The sequence below is a fragment of the Solanum dulcamara genome, chromosome 6 (assembly GCF_947179165.1).
Source record: "Solanum dulcamara chromosome 6, daSolDulc1.2, whole genome shotgun sequence".
Taxonomy (NCBI): Eukaryota; Viridiplantae; Streptophyta; class Magnoliopsida; order Solanales; family Solanaceae; genus Solanum; species Solanum dulcamara.
In genome coordinates this window covers 77,669,768-77,695,856 of record NC_077242.1, presented here as the reverse complement: position 1 = coordinate 77,695,856, position 26,089 = coordinate 77,669,768, and the positions used below count along the sequence as shown (strand labels likewise).

Genomic DNA, 26,089 nt, shown 5'->3' with positions numbered 1-26,089 from the left:
ACTTCCTTTTGCTCAGTAACCAAGAAACAATATCTAGTCTAGAGATAAACTTAACAAATTCTATATAAAATGGTCCTTTACTAATCAAGATCTACACAAGACAGACCACTGAACTTGCCCCACAAAAAGTCTTTTAAGAGTAAAGAAGAGAAGTATTGTATCATCCATGGCAGATGATCAACACAAAGATAGTCACAACAAAAGCAGTTTAGAATCTGTTGTTGTATTTGTAGTGCCATTTCCAGCACAAGGTCATCTTAACCAGCTGTTACAATTTTCATGTCTGATATCTTCATATGGAATTCCAGTTCATTTTGTTGGCTTCAGAACTCATATTCAACAGGCTAAATCAAGAAACCTTCAAGATATGCAGAAAACCAACTTTCATGAATTCCCAACTCCACATTTTGATTCACCTCCTCCAATAATTCCAAATTCCATCATGAAATTCCCAACACATCTCCAACCATCTTTTGAAGCCTCTAAACAGCTACACGAACCGTTTACGAATCTCCTCAATGAATTCTCCAACAAAGTGAAGAGAATCGTGGTTATACATGATCCTCTTATGTCTTCTGTGGTTCAAGATTTTTCTACCATTCCAAATGCAGAGTCCTATGCATTTCATTGCATATCAGCTTTCACTCAGTTCTTTAGCTTTTGGGATACTATTGGAAGACCTTTTCCAGTTGAGGGAATGCCAAAAAAAATACCATCAATGGAAGGGTGTTTTTCTTTTGAAATCATGAACTTTATGGCTTATCAGTATGAGTTTATGCACTACAGAACAGGTGATATATTCAACTCATGCAGATTGATTGAAGGAACTTATGTGGATTTGCTAAACAAGTTGGAGATGAATGCAAACAAGAAGCAATGGTCCATTGGACCTATACTACAAAAAGATTCAAGAAGCAGGCACAAAAGTTTGGAGTGGCTAGACAAACAAGCTCCAAAATCTGTTCTTTATATCTCTTTTGGATCATCGACTACAATGACCGATAAACAAATTCATGAATTGGCTATGGGGCTAGAAAACAGCAAGCAAAAGTTCTTGTGGGTACTGAGAGATGCAGATAAAGGTACTGTTTTTGAAGGCGAAACAAGGAAAGCGAGATTACAAGAAGGGTATCAAGAAAGAAGTGACGGAGTTGGTATTGTGGTAACAGATTGGGCACCACAGTTGGCAATTTTGGGACACACTTCAATTGGTGGATTTATGAGTCATTGTGGATGGAATTCATGCATGGAAAGTATGACAATGGGAGTTCCTATATTAGCTTGGCCAGTGCACTCTGAACAACCATGGAATGCTACACTCATAACTGATATTTTAGAAATTGGCATTCAAGTGACAGAACAAGCACACCAAATGGAACTTGTTAACTCATCAACTATTGAGAAAGCTGTGAACAGATTGATGGTGTCTAAAGAAGGGGAGGAGTTAAGAAGCAGGGCTGAAAAGTTGGGTAGACAAGTTTGGCAATCAAGAGATGAAGGAGGTGTTTCTCAACTAGAGCTCAGTTCTTTCATTGATCACCTTAGCAGATAGATGGTTTTGATCTACGTTGTTCAGACTCTCTAAAAATATCGATAGGTGCGAGTCAGATCCACTTCACCACTTTTAGAGGATCTGACACGAATGCTGCAACATTTTTATGGAAAGTCTGAAAAAAACAGGTTTTGATGCACTAAATTCGCTTATTGTTGTATGTCTTTTCATTAGTGTGGCAATGATGGAGGGTGAATAAAATAAGCTTAAGGCACAAATTATGTTATGCGTATTAGGATCAAGCACTTATCAAAAGTTATAACTAATAGCAAGCCGCAACTTTAATTTTCTTAATCAAGTCCATCAAACAACTATAATTTGTAGAACACACGTACCTCACATTTTTCATGTGTTTTGCATAATTTTTGGAATTCTCACAAAAATTACACACGAGAGGAATTTTCCAGCCAAAACTGCAAAAGGTTCAATGCGATCACCGTGCAACTTTATCATGGATTCAAACAAACAGAAGAACGATATGATACAAACAGACATATCTGGCATAAGATAATCATGGATTCAAGCAACAGACTCATGTTGATGCATCTCAAAACTTAAAGAGATCAGTGAATCTTATTTTTTTTAAAAATGAATTTACAGCAAGTATTCCATCTACTTCAGACAGATAATCAACTCAATGATATCGAGCAAAACTCTGGAGTTAACACTCTGCACGAACGAAAAGCCTAAACCAATGGTACATTAGCCTTGCAGCCTCATTTATTCCGAAGTTGTTCAGCCACTTTCACTAATAAGATGCTTATATCAAGCAATAAGATCAGGCCATGGCACGTAAAATCGCATTTATCATACATCCAAGTACATCCCATTTGTTGAGGAAAACGTGAAGAATTCAAAGGATCGACCAAAAAAAAGGGAAGTATCAATCTACAGTAACATAGACTCTGGATTCTCTATGTAGCCTTTGAATGCTTTGAGCCATTCTGCACCAATAGCGCCTAGACAAAAGGAGATTATTAAAGGTTAACCCTGAATTGTTTTTTCTAAAAAGGAGGTATGAAGAACCCACTATATAAATAAGCCAGTCAAGTCACTCACCATCAATCACCCGGTGATCGCAGCTCAATGTTACAGACATCATACTGGCAAACTTATACTGGTCTTGGCCGGATCCTGGAAGCACCCTTCTCTCAGCTGTTCAAGAAGCAGCAATGATGAGCACAAGATATCATCGCTGAAACAAAACAATTCAATGAGATGCAAACTTACCAGATCCAACTGCTAGGATGGCTGATTGTGGAGGGTTAATGATGGCACAGAACTGTTTAATGCCAAAAGGCCCTCCCAAATTGCTGACGGTGAATGTCCCACCCTGTGAAATAAGAAAAAAATGAATTGAATTTCTGTCCAACGAAAAAAAAAAAAGATATTTAACTAAAATGCCCACCTCATAATCCTGTGGTTTTAAGCTGTTCTCTTTTGCTTTCTGGGCCAAGTTCTTCACTTCCTCAGAAATAGCGGATAAACCTTTCTTATCAGCATCCTGCCAACAGCACAGATTTTCCAAGATGAAATATAACTGGTAGTAAGAATCAAGAAACATCCAATTATAAGCACTAGATTGGGATGAGAACAAACCCGGACGACAGGAACATAAAGACCATTGTCAGTCTGCACTGCTACATTGATATTTACGTTGTGATACCTGTGTTTGCAAGAAAGAATGCACTATTAATTTACATTGCAAACTAGAAGTCTTCTCACTTCATATATTCCACTTACTGACGAATGTAGTCATTGGTCCATGAACTGTTGCACTGAGGAACTTTCCGAAGAGCCAAAGCAGCAGCCTGCAATGAAATTACCCAGGTCATCTCTCTCTGAGACAGGTCACTATAAACAGATGACAATATCTCTTATACATCCTGTATAATGTACTACTTCCATTCCAAAAAAATAAAAAATGACGTTGGAATAGAAGTCAAAAGACCCAAGTATCAGTACACATTCAGACATTTGATTTCTTCAACACAAGTATAAAATTTACATATTTAGAAACTTGTACTAAAAGTACAACTGAAAGTTGAAACGCTTTGTCAATCAAATGAACAACTTTTTACAGCTAAATATATTTATTATCCAGAAAAATTTGTTAAGACTTCAAAATAGTTCTAAATGTCATATATAAAGTGGGACAGAGGAGCAACTGTTTTTTGACAAGGTCCAGCGATTAAGAAAGGCAAAAGCAAGTTAGGAGTTATTCAGACTTCTTATGAGAGAAATATACGAGATTCCGGATTCAAATGTTGGCACAAAGGTCCATGCATAGTCACTCTCTCTCTCTGTCTTGGTTTTTTGACAAGACCTTTTCTCTCTTTTCTGGACCCTCCATGAAATACAGAAAGAACGCTGGAATTGTCTCATTGAGACAAGATAACAAGACTATGGCTTTCTTTTCCTTTTTCCTTGTCAGGTGGCACAGTGGATCTTAATGGAGTATTTCTTACCTTTATTACAAGATCATTAACAGATAACTTCTTTCCTCCTGAAGCCTCTTGCAATGAATTGAGCTGGCTCCTCAGTCTGCGGAGCAAGCAGCGGGCAAGATAAATAACAGAAGAATAAAACTTGGCTATTGGACAATGAAAGTAATACTCACTCTATAAGTTTGTCGACACATGTATCAACAGTCAAATAGTAATGGGGAATGGTTTGCTTTGACAACAGCAACCTAGAAGCTGTCACCTGCACAGATTACACCAAAACTGGTATAACTAGGACAAAACCTTGTGCTTGTAAAAGAAGTGGGTAAACAAAAATTATACCCAACACTTAATACAAGATATGGATTAGAGATAACACAGACAAGCATCTAAAATTGACTAATTCTGGGAACATGATGATGCATCTCCTAGAGGTGTAAATAGTACCTTTCTGATCTGTGCAACAGGAATATCCGTGTAATCCAGAGATGTGTCAGCCTTGGGAGCTGCTGCAGGGGCTTCCTTTCCACGTGACGCTACATTATCAAGGGGAAAAAGAGATTATTGATTCTTCTACGACCATATAACAACTTTTTAGGGAAATCTTTCCTTCCATAAGAGAAAAAAGGAAATAAGTTCAGTGACATAAAACCAACAGTAACATCAACTAGCATATAAGTACACAAGCAGACTAGAAAGAAGGTTACCAAGATAATCATCAATATCAGCTTTCACAATACGTCCCTCAGGACCTGTTCCTTTGATGTTTGTGAGAGGTATCTATTCATGTTCATACAAACGACAAATTAACCTCGACACTAAAACATGTAACCTGAATCATATTTTCAAAACAAATTTAACTGAAGAAAATAAGTACATTGTGATCTTCCGCAATTTTCCTAGCCAGCGGACTAGCAAAAATGCGATCTGCCGGAGGCGCACTAGGTTTAGAAACTTTCGGCTCTGACGGGGTAACAGGTTTCTTGGCAACCTCTTCTTTGGGAGGAGGTGGAGAAGCAGGAGCTTTTGGTGAAGGTGTGGCATCTGATGTTGAAGGCTGGTAATCTTTAAATTTTGCAATGTCATCTTCCTCTTCAACAGTAATAGCAATCACCTACGGAATTTCCAACATTCATCAAAAAAAATTATAATTAATTCTCACAATGATGTAGCTTTTGTTGGCATGTAGCTCAAGGCACAAAGGAAAGAAATTTCTGCTAGGTCAATTATATGAGATTAGGAGCCTATTGTGACTGGAGTGATGCAAACAGGGAAATTGTCGGCTTCCTTATTCAGCTATTAGCTAAAATATCAAAGGTTCAGCAAAGAGCCAGCCTGGAAACGAAGTACCAACTAGAATATAAGTCAAATGTAGGAACTAGAAGAACCAAGCATTACAATGTGCTTTGTGATGCAACAAATATAAAGAAGCTAATCTATACAAGTATGCAGAGATGTTACATCCACATAGTGGAAGTCCTAAATTAACAAGTGCTAACCACAAGGTTTAAGTCCAAACTATCTAACACCAAGATACAACACTCCCCAATTGGTACTCTCAATTGAAAGATTTAAGCATCAATACCTCTCCAACTTTGATACTGCTTGCTCCGTCTCCGTGAAGAATCTTAGCTAGATATCCCTCTTCCATGCTCTCCATCTCCACTGTCGCTTTATCCTACGGGGATTGAATGAGTAGCATAAATACCAGAATCCAGAAGCTAAGACACATAAGGGAGAACACTCCCTCAACACATCATGATAACAGCAGCTAAAAATAATCCTACTGTTTCCACTTCACAGAGCACTTCACCAGGAGAAACTTTATCACCCTCTTTCTTTAACCATCTGGCAATATTTCCCTGCATCACAAGTATAGAACCGCTAAGGCACTAAGACAAACATAAGTGTAAAGAAATAACGATTCTTGGAAGAGCTGTAGTGAGAGAAATTGTACCTCTGTCATTGTAGGTGAAAGAGAGGGCATCCCAATCTCTTGGTGTGGAGGAAGATCTGAAACAGAGAAGATACCAGATTAATTTGATTCCAAAAATCAAGGGTTCTCCCTCTTTGGTTCCATGTTGCCAAATTAGACCAACTACGGATAAGAAGGATCCCTTTAGCAATTTCTTTTATAAGGTGAGGTATTATTATCCAAGATAGTACCAAGGAGGTACTGCAAAATTATAGCAAAAGAAGAGTTACAATGACTCCACAACAATCTTTTCACTAAGGATTCCAAACGTCTGGAAGTTGTGCTAAATTTTCTAACATGTTCTCCTTACACCATATACATACAAATTATGAAAGCATCTGTATTTTACAAAAGATAAGTGCTGTTTTTTTCTCTTCGAAACATCTCTTATTCCTTTCTAGCCATGTAGTCCATATGATGCACAATGGGCTGTTCTCCAGATCTGTTTCTGTCTGCAATCAACAATATGTCCCTGCCAGCATTGTATTAGACTCTTCACATCCTTGGGAAACTCCAATGCACTCCAAAACCTCCCAGGAAAAGTGCCCAAATCTGCCATGTCTGGTCACAATGTAGAAGTAAATAATTACTGGTCTCCGCTGATCTTTCAGCGAAGAAACATCTGCTGCATATTGTCATTCCTCTTCTGAAGAGTATCCTGTGCTAGGCGTGAATTCTTAGCTGCAAGTGCTATCCATCCAAAACAAGCAACCCTGGGACGCGCTTTTGTTCTCCAGATCAATTTCCAAGGCCAATGGGAATCCAAGTTTCTTTTGCAACAACATATATGCACTCGTAACAGTAAAAGTTCCCTTTTTACTTGCCAGACAATTCTGTGAATCCCTCTTTGCAACATCCAGAGTAACTGGTTCCAGCATACCCAATAATCTACTGATATCATCTATTTCCCAATCATTAAAATTTCTTCTAAATTGTATCAGTCACCCGTGTTATTCAAACAATCAGCCATCATGAGAGTCATAATTCAAAGCTAAACTATACAGAACTGGAAATTCATCCTCCAAAATCTCCATAACTGACCAGTTATCTATCCAAATTAATTTCTCATTTCCAATCAGCTTCACAGATTTCTGGAGTTCATCCCACAATATATATGTTTCCAGATTGTCTGGGCCTTCAGTGATCCAACTTCCCATATTTAGTCAAAACAACTTACTTCCATATTTCTTCCCTGCTATCGTTTAACCTCCAAAGCCATTTGTAAGGAAGATTCTTGTTCTGTAGATTGAGGTTCTTGATGACCATTCCTCCCCCTTCTATCTTTCATAACCTCTTTCCACTATACTAAATGAATTTTTTTCCTTTCTGAGCTACCTTTAGAACCTGTTTCTCTTTTCTACAAGATTTGGGATGGGGATAGTGACATTAAATATGTGGGAATACAATCCAAGACACTATTCACCAAAGCCAATCTTCCTTCCAAAGAACAGGTACTATTTCTTCCAAGGAGATAGTTTCTTCTCACAATTGCCAATGACACCTTGCAAATCTCTAAATTACTCCCTCAGTTTCAATTTGTTTGTCAGGTTTTGATTTGGCACAAAGTTCAAGAAAGTAAAGAAGACTTTTAATCTTGTCTTAAACTAAAGATATGTAGATATGTACCAAAATTTCCTTTAATCTTGTGGTCTTAAACATACCATGTGGAAAGTTGAAATTAAAGAGTCATCAAGATAGGAAAGATGCATTTTTTTTAAACGGACTAAAACAAAAAGTAAGACTAACAAATTGAAACGGAGGGATTATTATTGTTAGCTCCAAGGGACAAACCTAAATATACAGTTGGAAAACTATTCAGCTTTACATCCAAAAATTTCAGCCAGATCTCAATGTAGCTATCAGCATTTATCGAGTACAACTAAAGTAGTAAATAGGGGAAATGACAATAAAAATGACTTACTCAGTGTGCATTGACATGAAGTTGTCCGATGAACCCTAACAGATTAGTAGGAACTAAAGTTGCAGCGACTAGATAAATGCTCATTAAAATAAAGAATGATTTATAAGCATTTTGGAGGATGCCCTGAGGACAGTTTCTAATTAATTAGCCAAATGCTAAAATGACACTAAAAACAAGTACCTGAAGCAGTGGAGAAACCCCTCCTTGAAGGCGCTTGTGATCTGACACAAAGAAGACAAATCAGAATCTGCTTCAAGAGAATGATCAAACATTATCTTTTAGACATAAAAGGCAGTCGTAAGCCACAGAACAAACCCTGAAGACCCTCTCATGAAAGACATGCTACCGGTGGAGGTGCATGGAGCAATTGTAGTTCTCAGAGCATTTCCAAATGACATCTACGGTTAGAAGCACATTAAGGTAACTTGATGTAAATATTACTGCTCAAAATTCAACAGGAATCAAGCTATAAAAGAAGGGTAACAAAGAAATAGAGGTTTAGTCACAACCATGGGAGCTACTGTTCTACAACTGTTGTGGGAAAGCGCTGAACCTGAGTTGCATCTGTTGAAGGACTTAAGAATGCTGTGCCTCTCTCCCGATACGAAACCATACTGGCACCTTAAATTGTCTGTAAAAGCATCACATATTTGAATAATGAAATACATAAAAAATGATAATATCACCAATTACAGACTACGCAAGAGCCAATAACAAGAAAAAAAATAACCAATGACAAACATCAGATAATGTGACTAATTCATAAACAACAATAGTTAAATCTACTAAATTACCGTCTCCCTTCTCCATAGAAGGCCTCGTGCCATTACTGAACCAGCGGACAAGAATAGCAGAGTCATGTCGTATTAAATTCGAAGAACTCCTGATCTGCAAATAATTTGAAAGCAAGGGAAACAGAAGAAAATGAGATGAACAGGTTCTGGAATAATTCAACACACACTTGGATGTTCCAAGGGAAAGACCAGATAAATGACTTAGATTAGGCTATGGCATTTGACAGAAATGACCTGAATTAGCTGCACCCAAGGTATATAATTGTTCTTAGTCTGCGAAGATGTGTTGTTAGGTGCTCCATTTTATTTCTCATTGAGGTTAAGTACTATATCCTTTCTTTTCTCTTTTTTTATCACCGCGGAAGAAGATGGAATACTTATATTACCTAGAAAGGGAAGGTGAGGGACTGTAAAAATAACTAAATACATATAGCAAGTATGTGTGGCATTCTATTTACATGAACGAAATGGTTTGGCCAAATTGCTTGAGATTCAGAGTGATTTCACCATATGAATCATATCAAGCAGCAAGCCATATGCCAAGAGTCTAAAAGAATAAAACTGCTATCAACAAAATAAAAAGATATCTTCTTTTTTTTTGGCGTGCAATGATGTGGCCTAGTAAAATTGCTATCAACAAAATGAAAAGATTTTCCTTTTTGCACACAAGTGTATAGCCTAGTGGCCAATGAAGTAAGACGAGAACCATGAGCCCAATACTAGTCAATTTCTTCCAATCTCCCTAAGCCATGGGAGCTGGTGGAATGGGATAATCGAGGGGCATAAGCTAGCCTAGACACCACCGTCGTATAAAAAATACAACTTTCATCTAAGTGTAAGCACTAAACCAGCTTCTGACTATCAAATTACCAGTCATGAGAAAATTCATCCATCTCATTCAACCTAACATCAATCCGAATCACACCAACTCCAAATTCATAAAATTCATAGACTAATTCATATCTCAACAACAACAAAATTTATGCTCCGATTCCCAAATCTCATACAAAATCAAACATAAACCAATAACAAGTCTATTTCGATGAAGAAAACAAAAATACTCGTATTAACTATAAAATGCGGCACCACAACGGAGTAATTACGGATCACAACAATCATACAATTGTAGATTTTAGGGATTCAAAATTACATAGAAAAAAAAAACTGAATCGGCACCTTTTTGGAGTGACGAAGAACGTGAGTAGCGTAAGTCATGATTTTGGTCTTCTTCTCCGATGAAAGGAGACAACCGGAAAGGGGCGGCGGAAGGTGGTGACTGGTGGTGGCTTTTCGAGTACGAAATTGGGCAGACAAAACTAAAAGATGCTATAAAAATGGAGGAACAATATTAAATCTTTTCTTTTTCTTTTAAATTTTTTCTGTTTTATTATTATTTTACAAGTGCGTGTAGGTGAACTTACTAAGGTCAGCGATACTGCGGCTCTCCGATTTGGAAAATGCACCTCTCCTTTTAATTTTACGACCTTTTTCTCGTTTGATATTTTGATTTTTTGGTACTTATTTTGAATTATCAAAAAAATATTGATTTTTTCTTTAGGTATTATTGTCAATATAACGTAAAAAAATTGTTAATGTTCAATTGGAGGTTTAGAAATAGGCTCTGAAATTCAAATGGTTTAGGTTAAATATGATCAAAACGGAGTATAAATTAGGTGTTGAGTTAAATAAAGCGCACGTGGAAGTGATGCTTGCCACACAACCTATTTACAAGAGAGAAAGTTTTAAGTATCTTAGGTCCGTACTTCAGGATAGTGGGGACATCGATGACGTTGTTACATAGGGCAACATGGATGAAATGGAGGCTTGCCTCTAGAGTATTGTGTGACAAGAAGGTACCACCTAAACGTAAAGGTATGTTTTATAGAGTGGTGGTTAGACTATCCTTGTTGTATGGGGTGAAATGTTGGCCAGGCAATAACTCTATGTTTAGAAGATGCATGTTGCGCAGATGAGGATGTTAAGAGGGATGTGTAGGCATACTAGAAGCAACAAGATTATGAATCAGGTTATTCGGGAGAAGATAATAGTGGCCTGTGTGACGAACAAGCTAAGGGAAGCGAGGTTGAGATGGTTTGGACATGTGCAAAGGAGGTGCGCTTACGTTGTGAAAAAATGTGAGAGGTTGATTGAAGGAGGTACTTGGAGTGGTAGAGATAGGCGGAAAAAGTATTGCGGAGACTAGACTAGATAGGACTGGCGTAAATTCATATTACCGAGGACATGACTTTAAATAGGAAGAAGGTTGCATATTAAGGCAGAAAGTTAGTAGGGGTGAAGCGTTATCTTGCCGTGCCTAGGTTTAGGCTTGTTAGTGTCTGCCATAGTACTAATCGTATTCTTGTAGTTCTTGTCATATATTGTGTATTGTGTTTCAGTTATCACACTATTTTTGCTGTTTTTTTTTAGACTTTACACTATTTTTCTTATTAACAACTATGCTTTCTTCATTATTTTCTTCTTCTTTTACTTGAGTTTGATGCACTTGAGCCGAAGATCTTTCAGAAACAATCTCTCTATCTCCTCGAGGTAGTGGTAAAGTCTACGCTCTATCCTATCAGACTTCACTTGATGGGATTTCATTGGACATATTGTTGTTGTTGTAAGAAAAGTCTTAAAGCAATGACAAAATTATATTATAAGTCACGAGCTTAAATCATAAAAATAGTCAATGATATTTGTATTATGATAGATTGTTACGTTATATTTCTTAGGGTGTGGAGGTCCTTCCTCGTACTTTACGTGAATGCAAATTCATTATTCTTTTTCATTTTAGTGCTGATTTTTATAAAGTAAATAATACTTGTAAAAAATATATTATATTCTATGACGTACATATTTTTATTACAACAACAACAACCCAGTGAAATCCAGACGTACATATTTTTATTATTAATATAAATTGTTAGCTAAGTAGTTCTTCAATAAATTACATTTTTATAATCAAATATTTTTTAAATGATTAAAAAAAAGATGTTTTTTTTCATATATTCTACAAGGAAGGGTTAATACACAATTTTTTTAGTTTAATATAGGAGGCATACCGTCTACTGAGAAGCTTTTCGTGGGAGGGGATTTCAATGGGCACATCGGGTCTACTTCGGGAGGGTATGATGATGTGCATGGAGGTTTCGGCTTCGGGGTCAGAAATGGAGGAGGAGTCTCATTGTTGGATTTTGCAAGAGCTTTTGGGTTGGTGATAGCCAATTCGAGTTTCCCTAAAAAGGAGGATCACTTGATAACCTTCCGGAGTGCGGTGGCTAAGACCCAGATAGACTTTTTACTCCTTAGGAAGGATGATAAAGGTCTGTGCAAAGACTGTAAGGTCATTCCGATCGACAACCTTACGACCCGACATAAGCACTTGGTGATGGATTTAGGGATCAAGATGACGAGGAAGAAGAAGATCGGGGATGACCGACCTAGGATCAGATGGGGGAGTTTGACCACGACTAGCGCCCTGGAGATGGGGGAGAAATTGAAGGATATGGGGGCCTGGGATAGTAGTGGGGATGCGAACACTATGTGGAATAGGACGGCTAGTTGTATTAGGGTGGTAGCAAGAGAAGTGTTGGGAGTCTCAACAGGTAGCCGTGGCCGGCACCGAGGAGACTGGTGATGGAATGGAGAAGTGCAAGGGAAGGTGGAAGCGAAGAAGATAGCGTATGCGAAGCTGATAGAAAGCAAGGATGAGGTGGAGAAGTGGACGAATAGGGAACTTTATAAGATAGCGAGGAAAGAGGCGAAGTCAGCGGTTTCGACGGCAAAAACGGCAGCTTTTGAACGCCTTTATGCTGAACTAGAAGAAAAAGGTGGGGGATAGGAAATTGTTCAAGCTAGCCAGGATGCGGGAGCGAAGGGCACGCGATGTGGATCAAGTGAAGTGCATTAAGGACGAACATGGAAATGTATTGGTAGAAGAGACCCTCATTAAACAGAGATGGCAGTCGTACTTCCATAAACTCTTGAACGAAGAAGGAGACAGAGAGATTATGTTGGGAGATTTAGAACACACAGGGAGGCTTCGCGTTGGTGAGTGTTGCAGGAGTATTTTGGTCGAAGAGCTTAAGGGTGCTGTGCGTAGGATGCGCTGGGGAAGAGCGATCGGACCTGATGAGATCCCTGGTGAATTTTGGAAGAGCACGAGCCAGGTAGGTTTGGAGTGGCTGACTAGGTTATTTAATGTCATCTTTAGGACAACAACAATGCCCGAAGAATGGAGGTCGAGCGTACTAATCCCTATATACAAAAACAAGGGAGATATCCAGAGTTGCAACAACTATAGGGGTATCAAGCTTCTAAGTCATACTATGAAAATATGGGAAAGAGTGGTGGAGATGAGGGTTAGGAGAGGCGTGTCTATTTTAGAGAACCAGTTTGGATTTATGCCGGGACGCTCAACTACTGAAGCTATCCATCTTATGAGGAGACTGGTGGATCGGTATAGGGAGAGAAAGAGAGACTTGCATATGGTATTCATTGATCTAGAAAAGGCTTACGATAAAGTTCCACGAGAAATACCATGGAGATGTTTGGAGGCTAAAGGTGTATCGGTGGCGTACATTAGAGTGATCAAGGATATGTACGAGGGCGCCAAAACCAGGGTACAGGAGGAGGAGACTCAGAGCACTTCCCAGTTGTGATGGGGTTACATCAAGGATCAGCCCTTAGTCCATTTTTATTTGCCTTGGTGATGGATGTATTGACGCGATAAATTCAAGGTGAGGTGCCATGGTGTATGCTTTTTGCGGACGATATAGTCCTGATCGATGAGACTCGTAGCGGAGTTAATGCTAAGCTGGAGGATTGGAGACACACCCTGGAGTCTAAAGGTTTTAAGCTGAGTAGGACCAAGACAGAGTACTTAGAGTGCAAGTTCAGTGAGACACCCTATGAGGTTAGCGCAGAAGTTATGCTTGGTGACCAGGCTATCCAAAAGAAAGGTAGTTTCAAGTACCTGGGGGTCTATCATGCAAGGCAGCGGGAAGATTGACGACGATGTCACGCATCGTATTGGGGCAGGATGGATGAAATGGAGGCTCGCTTCCGTGGTGCTCTGTGACAAGAAGGTGCCATCACAACTTAAGGGCAAGTTCTACAAAGTGGTTGTTAGACCGGCTATGTTATATGGGGCGGAGTGTTGGCCAATTAAGGTCTCTCACGTCCAAAAGATGAAAGTAGCCGAGATGAGAATGTTGAGATGGATGTGTGGGCGTACCAGGAGCGACAGGATTAGAAATGAGGCTATTCGGGATAAGGTAGGAGTGGCCTCAGTGGAAGACAAGATGCGGGAAATGCGACTTAGGTGGTTTGGGCATGTGAAGAGGAGAGACACGGATGCCTCAGTGAGGAGGTGTGAGAGGTTGGCCATGGATGGCTTCAGAAGAGGTAGGGGTAGGCCGAAGAAATATTGGGGAGAGGTGATTAGACAAGACATGACGCAGTTACAGCTTACCGAGGACATGACCTTAGATAGGAGTGTGTGGAGGACCCGCATTCGGGTAGAAGGCTAGTACATAGTCGCGTTACCCTACCCTACTAGTAGGCGCATTAGCGCACTATAATTTCCTTCGTGGAGGACCCAGATTAGGATTAAAGGCTAAGTGATTCATCTTTTGCACCATAGTAGTTGTAGTTCTGTCCATTGTTTATTGCCTTTTGATTTCTGCATTGTATTGTTGTTTATAGTTGAGGCGCCGTTGTACTTTGACTGTCTTATCTATCTTATCTTATCTTATCTTATCTTATTTATTTATTTATTGTAGTTATGCCTCTTTCTTCCCGTACCACTCTACCACGACTTTCCCTTTTGCTATTTCTGTTTTCATCTTGTTTTCTATATGTTTGCCCCTATCTGACCTTTTTATCTTGTTCTCTCTTAAAGCCGAGGGTCTTTCGGAAACAACCGCCCTACCTTTCAAGGTGGGGGTTAGGTCTGCGTACACTCTACCCTCCCCAGACCCCACATTATGGGATTATACTGGGTTTGTTGTTGTTGTTGTTGTTGTATAATCCAAATACATAAATCTGAAGAGTTTCTTTTTTTCTTTTTCTTTTTGTTAAATAGTAACAATTTAGAGAAGAATAAAGAAGTTTATTTCACCACGACATACAATAAAATTCATAAGCAATAATCAACACCCAACTTCACAACAAAAAAATGCAATCACAACTTCCATCAGAAGCACAATCTCCTAATTCCAATGGTCCATGAATACCAGGAGGTGAAGGTTTACCACTAAACTTAGTTGTTGCAATCTTTCATATTACAAGGCTTTGTAGGTGATAATGGTTTATTCCACTTGTCTTGATGCCTTCAATAAAATAAAATCATTATGAAAATGAAAAAAAAACATATTAAAAATTAGTAATGACAAATTAATTTGCTGATTTTTTAAAAAGTTTATAAGATTTTCATCATTAATTAGATAAATCACACAAATAGATATATAACTTATAAAAAAATACTATAGAGCGCAAATATGAGGAAAACGATGCTTAAGAAGTACTTCATGAGCTATATATAAGAACAAATTTCAAGAAAGATGAAAAGAAAAAGTAGCTTAAAAAACCTATAAAGGCAAGTAATGATTAACTTTCCTAGTTTTATTACTAATACACGAATAATTCCAATTTAATTAATGATTAACTTTCCAAGATGTACATGAATAAATTACATTTTAAAAAAAATATTTTATGAAGATAATATTGACAAACACATTAATATCAGTCAATTAATAATTACTTTCCAAGATTTTCAATAACATATATAAATTACAATTTTTTTTTACCTAAACTAGATATATACAATAAATGTATTATTATCATATGATATAACCATTAAATTGCATTCGAATACCCACCATTATTTCTAGAAATTCTGAATTCAATTCTATTTTCTCAGTCTTTTTCAAAAAGAACATTCCTCTATAAAATTTCCATTCTATTATTTCTAGAACAAGAAAAATCCAAAGATAATAATGATATTGTATTAATCATAAACAAAAAAAAGAATTTTTTTAAAAAGTGATTAAGACAACCAGATTTAATACTCATCAATCATCGTCTTCTTCTTCACATCATTATAGCAAAAAAATTCCAGTTATTTTTTGCAGGTCTTTATAAATCAAAACCAATAATCATACTGACAGTACAAAATTAACAAAAAAGAGAAGAAGAAAAAATAAAAGAAAGAGGAAAAAGGACAAAATGGATTTTAAAGAAGAAAGAGATAAAAAGTTAGATTCAAGAAAATCCATGACAGATACAACCCCACTTCTTGACTCTATACATCAAAACCAGCGGCACAATTATTACCGTTTTAATTCTTTTCCAATTTCCAACTCTTCTGCTGTGGAAATGACGACGAATATCCTTCCTAAGCAGCTTCGTTCAATATTTCTTGGTGTGGATGTTGGTACTGGCAGTGCTCGTGCAGGTGTGGCTTTTTTCTTTTGAATGAGTATTGTGAGTTAGGTGCTTGCTGGTATGAATTAATTGTAAAGTTGTTTTTTTTTAATGGGGTTTTGAGATTGATGTTGACTTAATGGTGTGGATGTTGGTACTGGCAGAGCTCGTGCAGGTTGTTGTTGTTGTTGTGGGGGGGGGGGGAGGGGGGTTGAATGAATTCTTTCAGTATTGTGAATATGGTGTGAATTAATTGTGAAATTGATTCTTTATGGAGCTTTGAGGTTGGTTATCGTGAAAAAATCATGTCTTTTGAACTCTTGCAGTATTGTGATTATGGTGCTTGTTCGAATTAAGTGTAAAGTTGGTTTTTTATTGGGGTTTTGAGATTGGCTATGTTGAAAAAATCACGGCTTTTGTGTGTTGACATTGACTTAACGGTGTGGATGTTTGTACTGGCAGTGCTCGTGCAGGTGGTGGTTATGGTGTGGGGAGTTGAATGAATTCTTGCAGTATTGTGAATATGGTCCTTGTTGGTTTGAATTAATTGTGGAATTGATTCTTTTAGGGTTTTTAGGTTGGTTATGGTGAAAAAATCATGTCTTTTGAATGCTTGCAGTATTGTGGTAACGGGGCTTGTTCAAATTAAGTGTAAAGCTGGTTTTTAATGGGGGTTTGAGGTTGTTTATGGTGAAAAAATCATGGTTTTTGAATGGTCGCAGTATTGTGAATATGGTGCTTGTTCGAATTAAGTGTAAAGTTGTTTTTTTCCTGGAGTTCTGAGGTTGGTTATGGTGAAAAAATCGTGGCTTTATTTTTGCATTGACATTGACTTAAAGGTGTGGATGTTGGTACTGGTAGTGTTCGTTTTTGAATGAATTCTTGCTGTCTTGTGAATGTGGTGCTTAGTGGCTTTTGTATTTGAATGAATTCTTGTGAAATTGTTTTTATTCCCGGGGGTTTGAGGTTGGTTATGTTTCTCTTTTTTGTGTTGACTTGATGATAGCAATTCTCAAATGTTAAGCTTCTGTTGCTATTTTCAGCGCTGAGTGGTCATATGTAACTAATGTTAAGATCACAATCTCGTGCAGGTCTCTTTAATGAGGATGGTAAGCTTCTAGGTTCTGCCAGTAGTCCAATACAGATATGGAAAGATGGTGACTGTGTTGAGGTCAGATGTCGTAACTATTTCAGAATGAACATTCCTTGTTCTTGCTTTTTGTTGTTTGTCTATATGGTTGATTTCCCTCAATCTCTTTTGGTCAACTTTTGTTGGTTGTGTCACGTTACAATATGTTACTTGATAGTAATATGTTTTTAAAAGGTAGAAATGAGAAAACTGTACTCTGTTTTGCTGAAGTGGTGCTTGATTTCTTCCTTTTCAGTTCTTTGTGCTTCTGATTTCATTTATGTGGTTTGTCGAATCCAGCAATCTTCAACTGATGTTTGGTTAGCTATCTGCACTGCTGTAAAAACGGCATGTGCCCTCGGAGATGTTTCCAAGGAAGAAGTTAAGGGACTGGGGTTCGCTGCTACTTGTTCTCTTGGTATGTAGTCACTAACTGCTGCAGTTCATCTTAGTGAATCTGTCCAGCGTGTTGATTGAGGTATATATGCAGAATTACGGTAATAAATAACATGGATGAATTGATTCCTCTATGCAGTTGCTGTTGATTCTGAGGGTGAACCTGTCACGGTTTCATGGAGTGGTGATACTAGAAGAAACATCATAGTGTGGATGGACCATAGAGCTGTAAAACAAGCTGAGAGGATCAACGCCTCTAATTCACCTGTATTACAGTATTGCGGAGGAGGCGTATCCCCCGAGATGGAACCACCAAAGGTACATATGCTAGGACTACTGCTTATGTCTTGGATCTTTTTCCTGAATGAGATTCTTGATTATCTAAAGTACATGTATTGGTTAGTTTAGCTGACCTCTTGTAGCAACACTTCTACTAGAATGTTAATGATAAGTTAGTCAAATATTAATTAGTTCCAAACTGAAGCGATATACTAAGTGAACAGGGTATTTCACGCCTCTCATATTACTTCATGGAATCATCTATTTATCCCAAGAATCTGTTCTCTTGTTTTCACATAATATCAGAGCTCTACAATTTTGATAGATTCTAATTCACGCCATTCACCCGGCTAGAATTTTCATTCTGTTTCTTATAGTTTTATATTCTAGTCTCTTGCTGGACCGTTCCGGTGGGATTGTGAGTTTTTCAGTGACTACTCTGTTTTCAGGGGCCTTTTCCCCGTTGGTAATTGTCCCGACTAGTTCCGGTTCAGGCTCGGTGATTGTTCATTATCCCAGTGTTGTTCAAAATTATCAAACTTAAGTTTTACCACCTTGAGTATCAAGGAATATGTTAAAATTTAGTGTTAAGTCGGTCCAAAAAAAAAGTATTCCCTTTCCTTCGAAGCTTCTCAGATTTCATTCCCTCCGAACAGTCCACCAAATGCAACCTGGTATCATCTTCCATCTTGTTTTTGTCTGAAAAGATGTCCTCCCCTGTTCCAACATTTCAACAATTTTAAGGAACTTTTTGGCCATAACCATCTGATACACTAGAAAATGTTCCACATATGTGTAGTTACTTCATAATGTAGAAATAAATGCTTGTTAGTCTCGGCTGTCTTGCCTCTCTATCTCCACGAGGTAGTGGTAAGGTCTACGTACATCTTACCCTCCCCAGACTCCACTTGTGGGATTTCACTGGGTATGTTGTTGTTGTTAGTCTCGGCTGTCTTGCCACATAGGTGACATCTATAACACAATTTAATGCCAATAGATACTTATTTCAGCTAGAAGCCTGTGAAACGTGTCTAAATAGTGTACGGTACATTGAAAGAGTAGTCAAATGCTTCCTCTCTTGATGGCCGGGTGAATTTGTAGAAGTTTTCATATGGATGGCCCCTTTTATCTTGGTAGTTGCTTGGCATAAGGAGATCTAGGAAGCACTTGTTCAGTGTGTAGCTTTTAAGCCCCGTGCCACATCGACTTTCTTTCCTGAAACTACCCAAGAAAAAGGGTGCAGGAGTATAGGAGTAAGAAAGCAATAAAATAAAGTTCTGTCCTGTAAAGAGACTGACTTAGAGGTTAGGTTGTCAGAAATTTGCTTTTCAATGTTGAATTCTTAACATGCACTTGCTTTTGTGTGGTCCATAAGGATACTTTTGGAAACGTGTGGAAAGAGTGATGTTATTGGGGACGATGTGGTCCATAAGGATACTTTTGGAACCGTGTGGAAAGAGTGATGTTATTGGGGACGATGACATGCATACCTTCTTACCTAGTAGTGAATAAATATCAGCAATATCACCTGTACTTTCCTTCTGAATCTGATGATCAAATTAGTATGTGTTGTTTGTATGCTTGCTCTTGACATCCTTACGCTTCTTGCTTTCTACTGTAGGAAGTCAAAAAAGGAAAAGTTTTTTCTACTTAATTACTTCCTTGATCATCATTTCTTGATATGCTTTATCTACTGCTTGTTAATAAAAAATTGTTTTTACAGCTCTTGTGGGTGAAGGAAAATCTCCAAGAATCCTGGTCGATGGCATTTAGGTGGATGGATCTTAGTGATTGGTTAACATACAAGTAAGAAATAGCTCCTGAACTATAACTCTTGAAGTTTTAACAGGAAGAGGTGATGCCATCTGTTCTGTTAACTTATTAGAGCAACAGGAGATGACACAAGGAGTCTATGCACCACTGTATGCAAATGGACATATCTAGGCCATGCACACATGCAGCAGATAAATGAGAAAGATTCCCGTGATATGGAATCTTGTGGATGGGATGATGGATTCTGGGAGGAGATTGGTTTAGGCGATCTTGTTGATGGGCATCATGCTAAGATAGGTATTTTTGAAGCTTCACCTAAATTACCAAAATGTATGATTTGAAAAAAAAATCATGGAACTGACTTTGTTGCAAACTTGTCAATCTCTATTCATCATCTTATTTGAAGTCGTGCTACAATGTGTGGCTGTTGAAAGAGACTTTGAAAGTTGAGCAATGAGTATCGGGAAAACAGATACAGTCACCTCTCATATATTAGGTATTAGTTTGGCAATTGGTCTTCTCTCACCCAAAAAGAAGAGAAAAAATTACAAATTTGTGCATCATTTCATGTTAGGTCACTATCAGCATTTACTGATCTGTGTCTTGGCAAACTTTGGTAGTTCTGCTTAGCATCCTTTCTCATTTTCTTTTCCATTTTTGTGTATTTCTTTTTGTTTTGTATTGTTTTCTAATTTATCTATGGATTGAGATTTATAAACCTGCCACTTAAAAAAATATCTTTTGAACTGTTTAGGCACATTGTCTCAAAGGGTCAATATTTATTTATGTTGTTCGTATAGTGGAATATCTTTGTCTTAAGAACTGCTTAGTATTCTTATTCATGATTTTATAATAAAAATGCGCAGGCCGAAGTGTAGCATTCCCTGGTCATGCATTGGGTTCGGGTTTAACACCGCATGCTGCAAAGGTGAAGAATTTATAAGAATCACATTGCATCTTGATTATTAGCAAAAGTGAAAAGAAGCACACAATCATTCCCAATGATGCAAGCATTTGTGGTTTTGGCGGTTATAAGTCCCCTTACTTTCTTCATGCTTTTGAGTTACTTTACTAAGTCACTGCTTTATGTTTCAGGAATTGGGTTTGATGGCAGGGACACCAGTAGGTACTGCTCTGATAGATGCTCATGCTGGCGGTGTTGGTGTAATGGAAAGTGTGCCTGCATCAGATTCTGAATCTATAGGTTGTTAATATTGAGTAATCTTCTGGATATGTTGAATGATCAAAATATCTTTGCTTATATTGTTGACTAGATTTACTTATTAACGTATTGTTTCTGCATGTTTGAAAGTTGATGAGGATGCTATAAGTAGGCGTATGGTGCTTGTATGTGGTACTTCCACATGCCACATGGCTGTATCCAGGACAAAATTATTCATACCTGGAGTCTGGGGACCTTTCTGGTCAGGTACACTTCCACTTGCAATGTGCGGTTGTTCTTTCAAACCATTTTTGTTCAAATGATGTAAATGCCGCTCAGGATATGCATAGTTGAACTGACATTGTAATGCTGAAAAGCTGTAAAAGAAATGCTTATGGTTAGATATAGGTTCTGCATTTAGTTGAAACATTAATCTTGGAGGGTTCCCATCTTTCATCTGCATATGCTGTTGCTTTTGTTACAAGCAATTGATGTTCCATCATTTTTCTCTTTGCAATAATTTCAGCGATGGTGCCCGAGTACTGGCTTACTGAAGGAGGACAGAGTGCTACTGGTTCATTACTAGACCATATAATTGAGAATCATGTTGCATCTCCTCATCTTGCAAATCGTGCTGCATCTCGAAGTAAGATGACCTTGATGTGGCATTTATGGAAATATGTCTTCCTTGTCAAAGTTTTCTCGACTCCCTGGCAATTTGCTTTTTGCTCTCCTTTTTTGCGGTGGTCTCCTGTTTAAAAGTTGTAAGTTTATATCTTCTGCTAGGAATCTCAATATTTGACTTGTTAAATGAGATACTGGAATCAATGAAGCAAGATGAGGGGTCACCATTTATAGCTGCATTGACTAATGATATTCATATTCTCCCAGATTTTCATGGTAACAGGTATAGTGTTTTATAATGGTTAATAAGCTTTTTACCTTGATTGCCTACTATCTGTTAAAAATTACATGCAAAATGCAAAATTTCTGTCAGGTCCCCTATTGCAGATCCAAAGTCAAAAGGTATGATTTCTGGTTTAACACTTGACACTAGTGAAAAGCAGCTGGCACTTCTCTACCTTGCTACAGTACAGGGCATTGCATATGGAACCCGCCATATAGTAGAGCACTGCAATGCTAATGGACACAAGGTGAGGACTCATTTCCTGATACTACTTGTATTTAGTTAGCTAAGTTTGGTATGCTTCAGTTCTCCACATTGTTGTCTTGTATGACCTTTTCTGGCAAGCACATGCATCTTTGAATAGACTTTGAATTTTGAGACTCGGTCGTTCAAAGAAAAGATGATGTAAGCTTTTTGGTAACAGTGGTGGGAGGTTAGGATGTGTCTGAGAAAGAACCTAGTCATACAGTGTTTTTGTGTCTCAAAGTTTCTTATTGATCACTTTGATCTTCTAAAACAACAAACAACAATGAACCTAGTGTAATCCCACGAGTGAGGTCTGGTGAGGATAGTGTGTACGCATACCTTATCCCTATCTTGTGAAGGTAGAGAGACTGTTTCCGATAGACACTCTGCTCAAATAAAGAAAAGGAAAAGAAAAGAAAATAAAGAAAGGGAAAGCATTCTAAAGCAGTTTTGGACAAAAAAAATACGGTAAGTGAAGAAACCATGACAAATAGTTAGGAAAACATTACACAGCATTCCACAACTAAATATAAGATAACCGAAGTACAAGAAGCAACAAATAATAACAGAAATTGAAGAACAAGAAACTATGAGAATAATACTAATACTACTAGCAAGAAAGAATATGGAGATAAAATGCTTTAAACTACCACCAAACCTATCCCACCGGAAAGCGAGACAACGTTCAACTACCAACATCACTTTGCTCTTCTATTTGTTGCTTTTCTTATGCTGAGAGCTTTTATCGTGAAGTGTACATGCATTCCATTTTGATACCTGAACCAATATTTACTGCATTGCTTGAAATGATCTTCTTCCTTATATTGTTTCTTTATGTTCAGATTGACACACTACTTGCCTGTGGTGGACTTTCAAAGAATCGTCTATTTGTTCAAGAGCATGCGGATATTATTGGTCTCTCTCTCTCTCTCTCTCTCTCATTCCCTTTTTATGCTGTTTATCAATGAGTTATGTGATGTACAATTATACATGAATTGGATGAATATGTAATGCATTTACTCTCTGCATAAATACATTGCTAGCGATCAATGAGAGAATTAAAATTTATTAAAATAGTTTCATTAGCTCCCGAGGTATTATAAAATGAAATTATGATCTGTTTCTAGTGGGGCATTTGAAAGAAATAGATTAGTTAGTAGATTGTGTCTCACGCAACATTCCCATCAGTTAGTCAGTTGAAGCAAATTTAAACCAAAGCTAAAATGTTATTCTGTTACCCAGTGGTCCGGGAGCTGCTAACTGGCATTTAGGTCTAGAAGAGCATCTTGAACAAATCGAGCTTTTGGTGTATTTGTTTTCAGTTCTTAGAAGTGGACCACAGATCAGCTATACTTGTAAAATTCATTGTCCTTCCATCCTTGTTGACGCTGGCAAAAGTAAACAAAGCATGCTTAATATCCTCGTTGTTGATACCAACTCAAAAAATCAAAGCTTGCACAATATCCTCGCTTGATCTCCTCCAGAACAGATCAACAACGACTACGCCTTGGTCCCAATCAAGTTGGGTCAGCTGAATAGAAACTTTCCATTGCCAGGTGGTCGAACCCCAGTCACCCCGTGGCGGGCGGGAGTAGTCACCACTATACTACAACAACTTGGTTACCTCTAGAACAGTAAACGATGAAATAGAAGGAAATAATCTGAAACAAGAAGTTAGAAAGTGCTAGACTTCTATGGATGGTAGTGAATCCTAAACTTTCCCTTGAGCTTCCCAATTGCTGAAAGGGTGTATTATAAATTTCAATTTATTTTCAGTATCTACGTGAAGCCTTCAACTTCGGTACTGAATAATCCTAGATTTCTCCGTGATTGGATATATTAATCAATTCCAAGCTGTATCATATCTTGTGCAGGTTACCCTACCATTCTCCCTCGCGAAAATGAATCTGTGCTATTGGGGTCTGCTATTCTTGGTGCTGTTGCTTCAAAGAAATATCCTACTGTTCGTGACGCCATGAAGGCAATGAACGCAGCTGGTCAGGTGTGACTGTTGACACTATCTACCTGTCTCACTAAAAGAGGAACCTTTTGCTACAGAAGTCCGGGCACTAGCTGTTGCCTTCCTTTTTACTTTTTAAAACAATTCATTTATTTATTTATCGTCCATTTCTCTCTCTCTCTCTTGCAATTTGCTCATGCTTTTGCATTTTTAACTTCTAACATTCATTGACTCTGACTTTACCTCTCCGTGGTTGGTCGATTGGGTAAAATTGGCTCTTTTAGGAACTATACCATCTACATCCTGATGCAGAAAATCATAGAAAATAAAATTTCTTGTGTTAAGATCTTGTTGGGACAACAGATTAAATGTTCGGCGAAGTCTTTTACTGCACTTTCCTGTACTTGCTTAGAGAGGCTGTCTTCGTTTGTGTGTTTGCTTCTTCCCGACAACCTAATGGCAAGACATCCCGTCTTTTCTCCTCCACTGCCACCCTTACTGGTGCCACACACCAGATTCTAGTAATTTTATCTTTATCTTCCACTATGGAAAAACGTCTTTACCATTAACGTTCATTCTGCCCTATTGTTCTTATGGTTTCTCATGCGGTTGATGGCAGGTTGTTCATCCGTCTAAAGACATGAAAGTGAAGAAGTACCACGATGCCAAATACAGCATCTTCCTCGACCTTTATGAGCAGCAACAGAAGCATCGTTTACTTATGGCTGAGGCTTTGGCTTGAGGTTTATTCTTCATTGTTGTCGCACCTTTTGGTATTTGACATGCTACAAACAGGTCATCCAGGAATGAAGGAAAACGCGACGCCAGTTCCTAGTCCCCCTCCTCTTCCTCCTGCACTTCTTTGAACCACATTATGTAGGTGTATAAAAAGATATTTCAAAATGTATCACCTATTCAACTATTATCACATGTACAGTGGAATTTTGTTTGACTTGTTCATGTCATATGGTTTTCTTTCCCTCTAGGGATCTTCCAGTTCTAGTTTTGAAATTTCTTTAGGTCGACAGTGTATATAACTTAAACTCATTTCGAAATGATTAAATGAAATGATTGCAGAACTCAAAGTTAAACGAATATTACATAACAAAAGTAACAAAATTGTAAGCTCACATTAACACTAAAGTATTCTTAAATGCGTCCATTCCTTCTGCTTGTATGCATTATACGTATAAATGTGTGTATAATACATACATATAACACAAATAAGAAATTCGCGCTTTATTAAATCTAAGTTAAATATGTTTGGTGAGATTTTACCATCAACATCAATTAGCTGTACATCAAATCAATCTACGAATCCTTTGACTTATTAGTCTTTATTTAATTTTGTTGACAAACTAATGTCAGTGTCATGTTTGGTGGAAGTTGGGCGTATTTTTCCCTTTACTAATTAATGCATTAAATTAGGAATACTATTCTTCACCAATTTGAGCCTTTTATTAACCATTTTATAAATGATTAGACAAAAACATATTGACGTGTTCCCATTTTGTTAATGAGTTCATCGTTTGGTGTTGATTTCTCACGTCACAAAGGTCACTTGCTTTGTCGAAGAAAGTCATAATCAAGAATAAAGGCGAACATTATAAAAAAAATATTAAAATTAAGTTAATGTTATAAAAATAAACTGTATTTAGCAAAGAAAAGTGGAGAGAATAAAAGAAGAGAAGGAAGAGCAGACGAACGAAAGATGAAAGTCGTGTATGTATTGTGTTCACTGTCTCTGCATTTTACATTGCAATTTGGCATATTTATAATAGTGAAAGAAATCAAGTGGTGGACAAGTGGGCCCCACATAGAAGATAAAATAATTGAAGTGGACAATCCACTTGCCCATTTGTTGTTTAAAACTTCCCTTGGATGTCCACGTAAAAAAAAATGTTTTACAACAAACAATAAACATTGTTACACTGAACATCCATAGATGTTGTGCCTCGTTAAAACCTTACTAGAAAAACCCAGTGGGAAAAAGCCTAGTGAAGGAAAAAGAGTACACACATTTGGTAATACGCCTTGAGTGCTGCCTCATTAAAAACCTTACCAGAAAAATCCAGTGAGATAAAACCTTGGTTAAGGAAAAAAGAATACAACGCGTATTTTCTCCC

The 26,089-nt window shown here is 37.7% G+C and overlaps 3 protein-coding genes across 6 annotated transcripts; 2 read left to right on the top strand and 1 right to left on the bottom strand.

The window, feature by feature from the left end:
• Window positions 1-166: 166 nt before the first annotated feature.
• Window positions 167-1,552, top strand: LOC129893013 (zeatin O-glucosyltransferase-like). The gene has a single exon (XM_055968505.1). It carries the CDS (start codon window positions 167-169, stop codon window positions 1,550-1,552), a length of 1,386 nt encoding a protein of 461 aa, XP_055824480.1.
• Window positions 1,553-2,106: 554 nt separating this feature from the next.
• On the bottom strand, window positions 2,107-10,103 carry LOC129891639 (dihydrolipoyllysine-residue acetyltransferase component 2 of pyruvate dehydrogenase complex, mitochondrial-like). The gene is made up of 19 exons (XM_055967057.1): window positions 9,863-10,103; window positions 8,687-8,780; window positions 8,402-8,523; window positions 8,208-8,290; window positions 8,073-8,113; window positions 5,954-6,009; window positions 5,784-5,858; window positions 5,582-5,674; window positions 4,874-5,110; window positions 4,704-4,776; window positions 4,444-4,532; window positions 4,173-4,258; window positions 4,021-4,096; window positions 3,296-3,363; window positions 3,152-3,218; window positions 2,961-3,056; window positions 2,783-2,885; window positions 2,612-2,707; window positions 2,107-2,511 (listed from the first exon to the last, which is right to left on the bottom strand). The coding sequence occupies exons 1-19, from the start codon at window positions 9,899-9,901 to the stop codon at window positions 2,441-2,443; spliced, it is 1,665 nt and encodes a 554-aa protein (XP_055823032.1). The 5' UTR covers window positions 9,902-10,103; the 3' UTR covers window positions 2,107-2,440.
• Window positions 10,104-15,674: 5,571 nt separating this feature from the next.
• Window positions 15,675-24,928, top strand: LOC129891636 (uncharacterized). Of its 4 annotated transcripts, none has more exons than XM_055967051.1 (15): window positions 15,675-16,142; window positions 17,203-17,282; window positions 17,541-17,658; window positions 17,776-17,954; window positions 19,639-19,721; window positions 19,801-19,985; window positions 20,555-20,616; window positions 20,784-20,892; window positions 21,001-21,117; window positions 21,377-21,496; window positions 21,637-21,757; window positions 21,848-22,004; window positions 22,846-22,918; window positions 23,878-24,005; window positions 24,583-24,928. In XM_055967051.1, the coding sequence occupies exons 1-15, from the start codon at window positions 15,914-15,916 to the stop codon at window positions 24,703-24,705; spliced, it is 1,884 nt and encodes a 627-aa protein (XP_055823026.1). In that variant the 5' UTR covers window positions 15,675-15,913; the 3' UTR covers window positions 24,706-24,928. The 4 variants fall into 4 exon arrangements, with proteins under 4 accessions (XP_055823026.1, XP_055823027.1, XP_055823028.1 ...); XM_055967052.1 differs by having other exon boundaries at window positions 15,786-16,142; window positions 21,908-22,004; XM_055967053.1 differs by lacking the exon at window positions 15,675-16,142 and adding an exon at window positions 16,555-16,584 and having other exon boundaries at window positions 17,497-17,658.
• The last annotated feature ends 1,161 nt before the right edge of the window (window positions 24,929-26,089 follow it).

Coding starts and splice junctions, on each gene's coding strand:
- LOC129891636 (XM_055967051.1), top strand. CDS start 15,914: ATGGATTTTAAAGAAGAAAGAGATAAAAAGTTAGATTCAAGAAAATCC. Junction 20,617..20,783: donor TAACACCGCATGCTGCAAAG/GTGAAGAATTTA, acceptor TTTATGTTTCAG/GAATTGGGTTTGATGGCAGG. Junction 21,118..21,376: donor CTGGGGACCTTTCTGGTCAG/GTACACTTCCAC, acceptor CAATAATTTCAG/CGATGGTGCCCGAGTACTGG.
- LOC129891639 (XM_055967057.1), bottom strand. CDS start 9,901: ATGACTTACGCTACTCACGTTCTTCGTCACTCCAAAAAG. Junction 4,259..4,443: donor CTGTTGCACAGATCAGAAAG/GTACTATTTACA, acceptor TAATCTGTGCAG/GTGACAGCTTCTAGGTTGCT. Junction 3,219..3,295: donor ACCAATGACTACATTCGTCA/GTAAGTGGAATA, acceptor TTGCAAACACAG/GTATCACAACGTAAATATCA.
- LOC129893013 (XM_055968505.1), top strand. CDS start 167: ATGGCAGATGATCAACACAAAGATAGTCACAACAAAAGCAGTTTAGAA.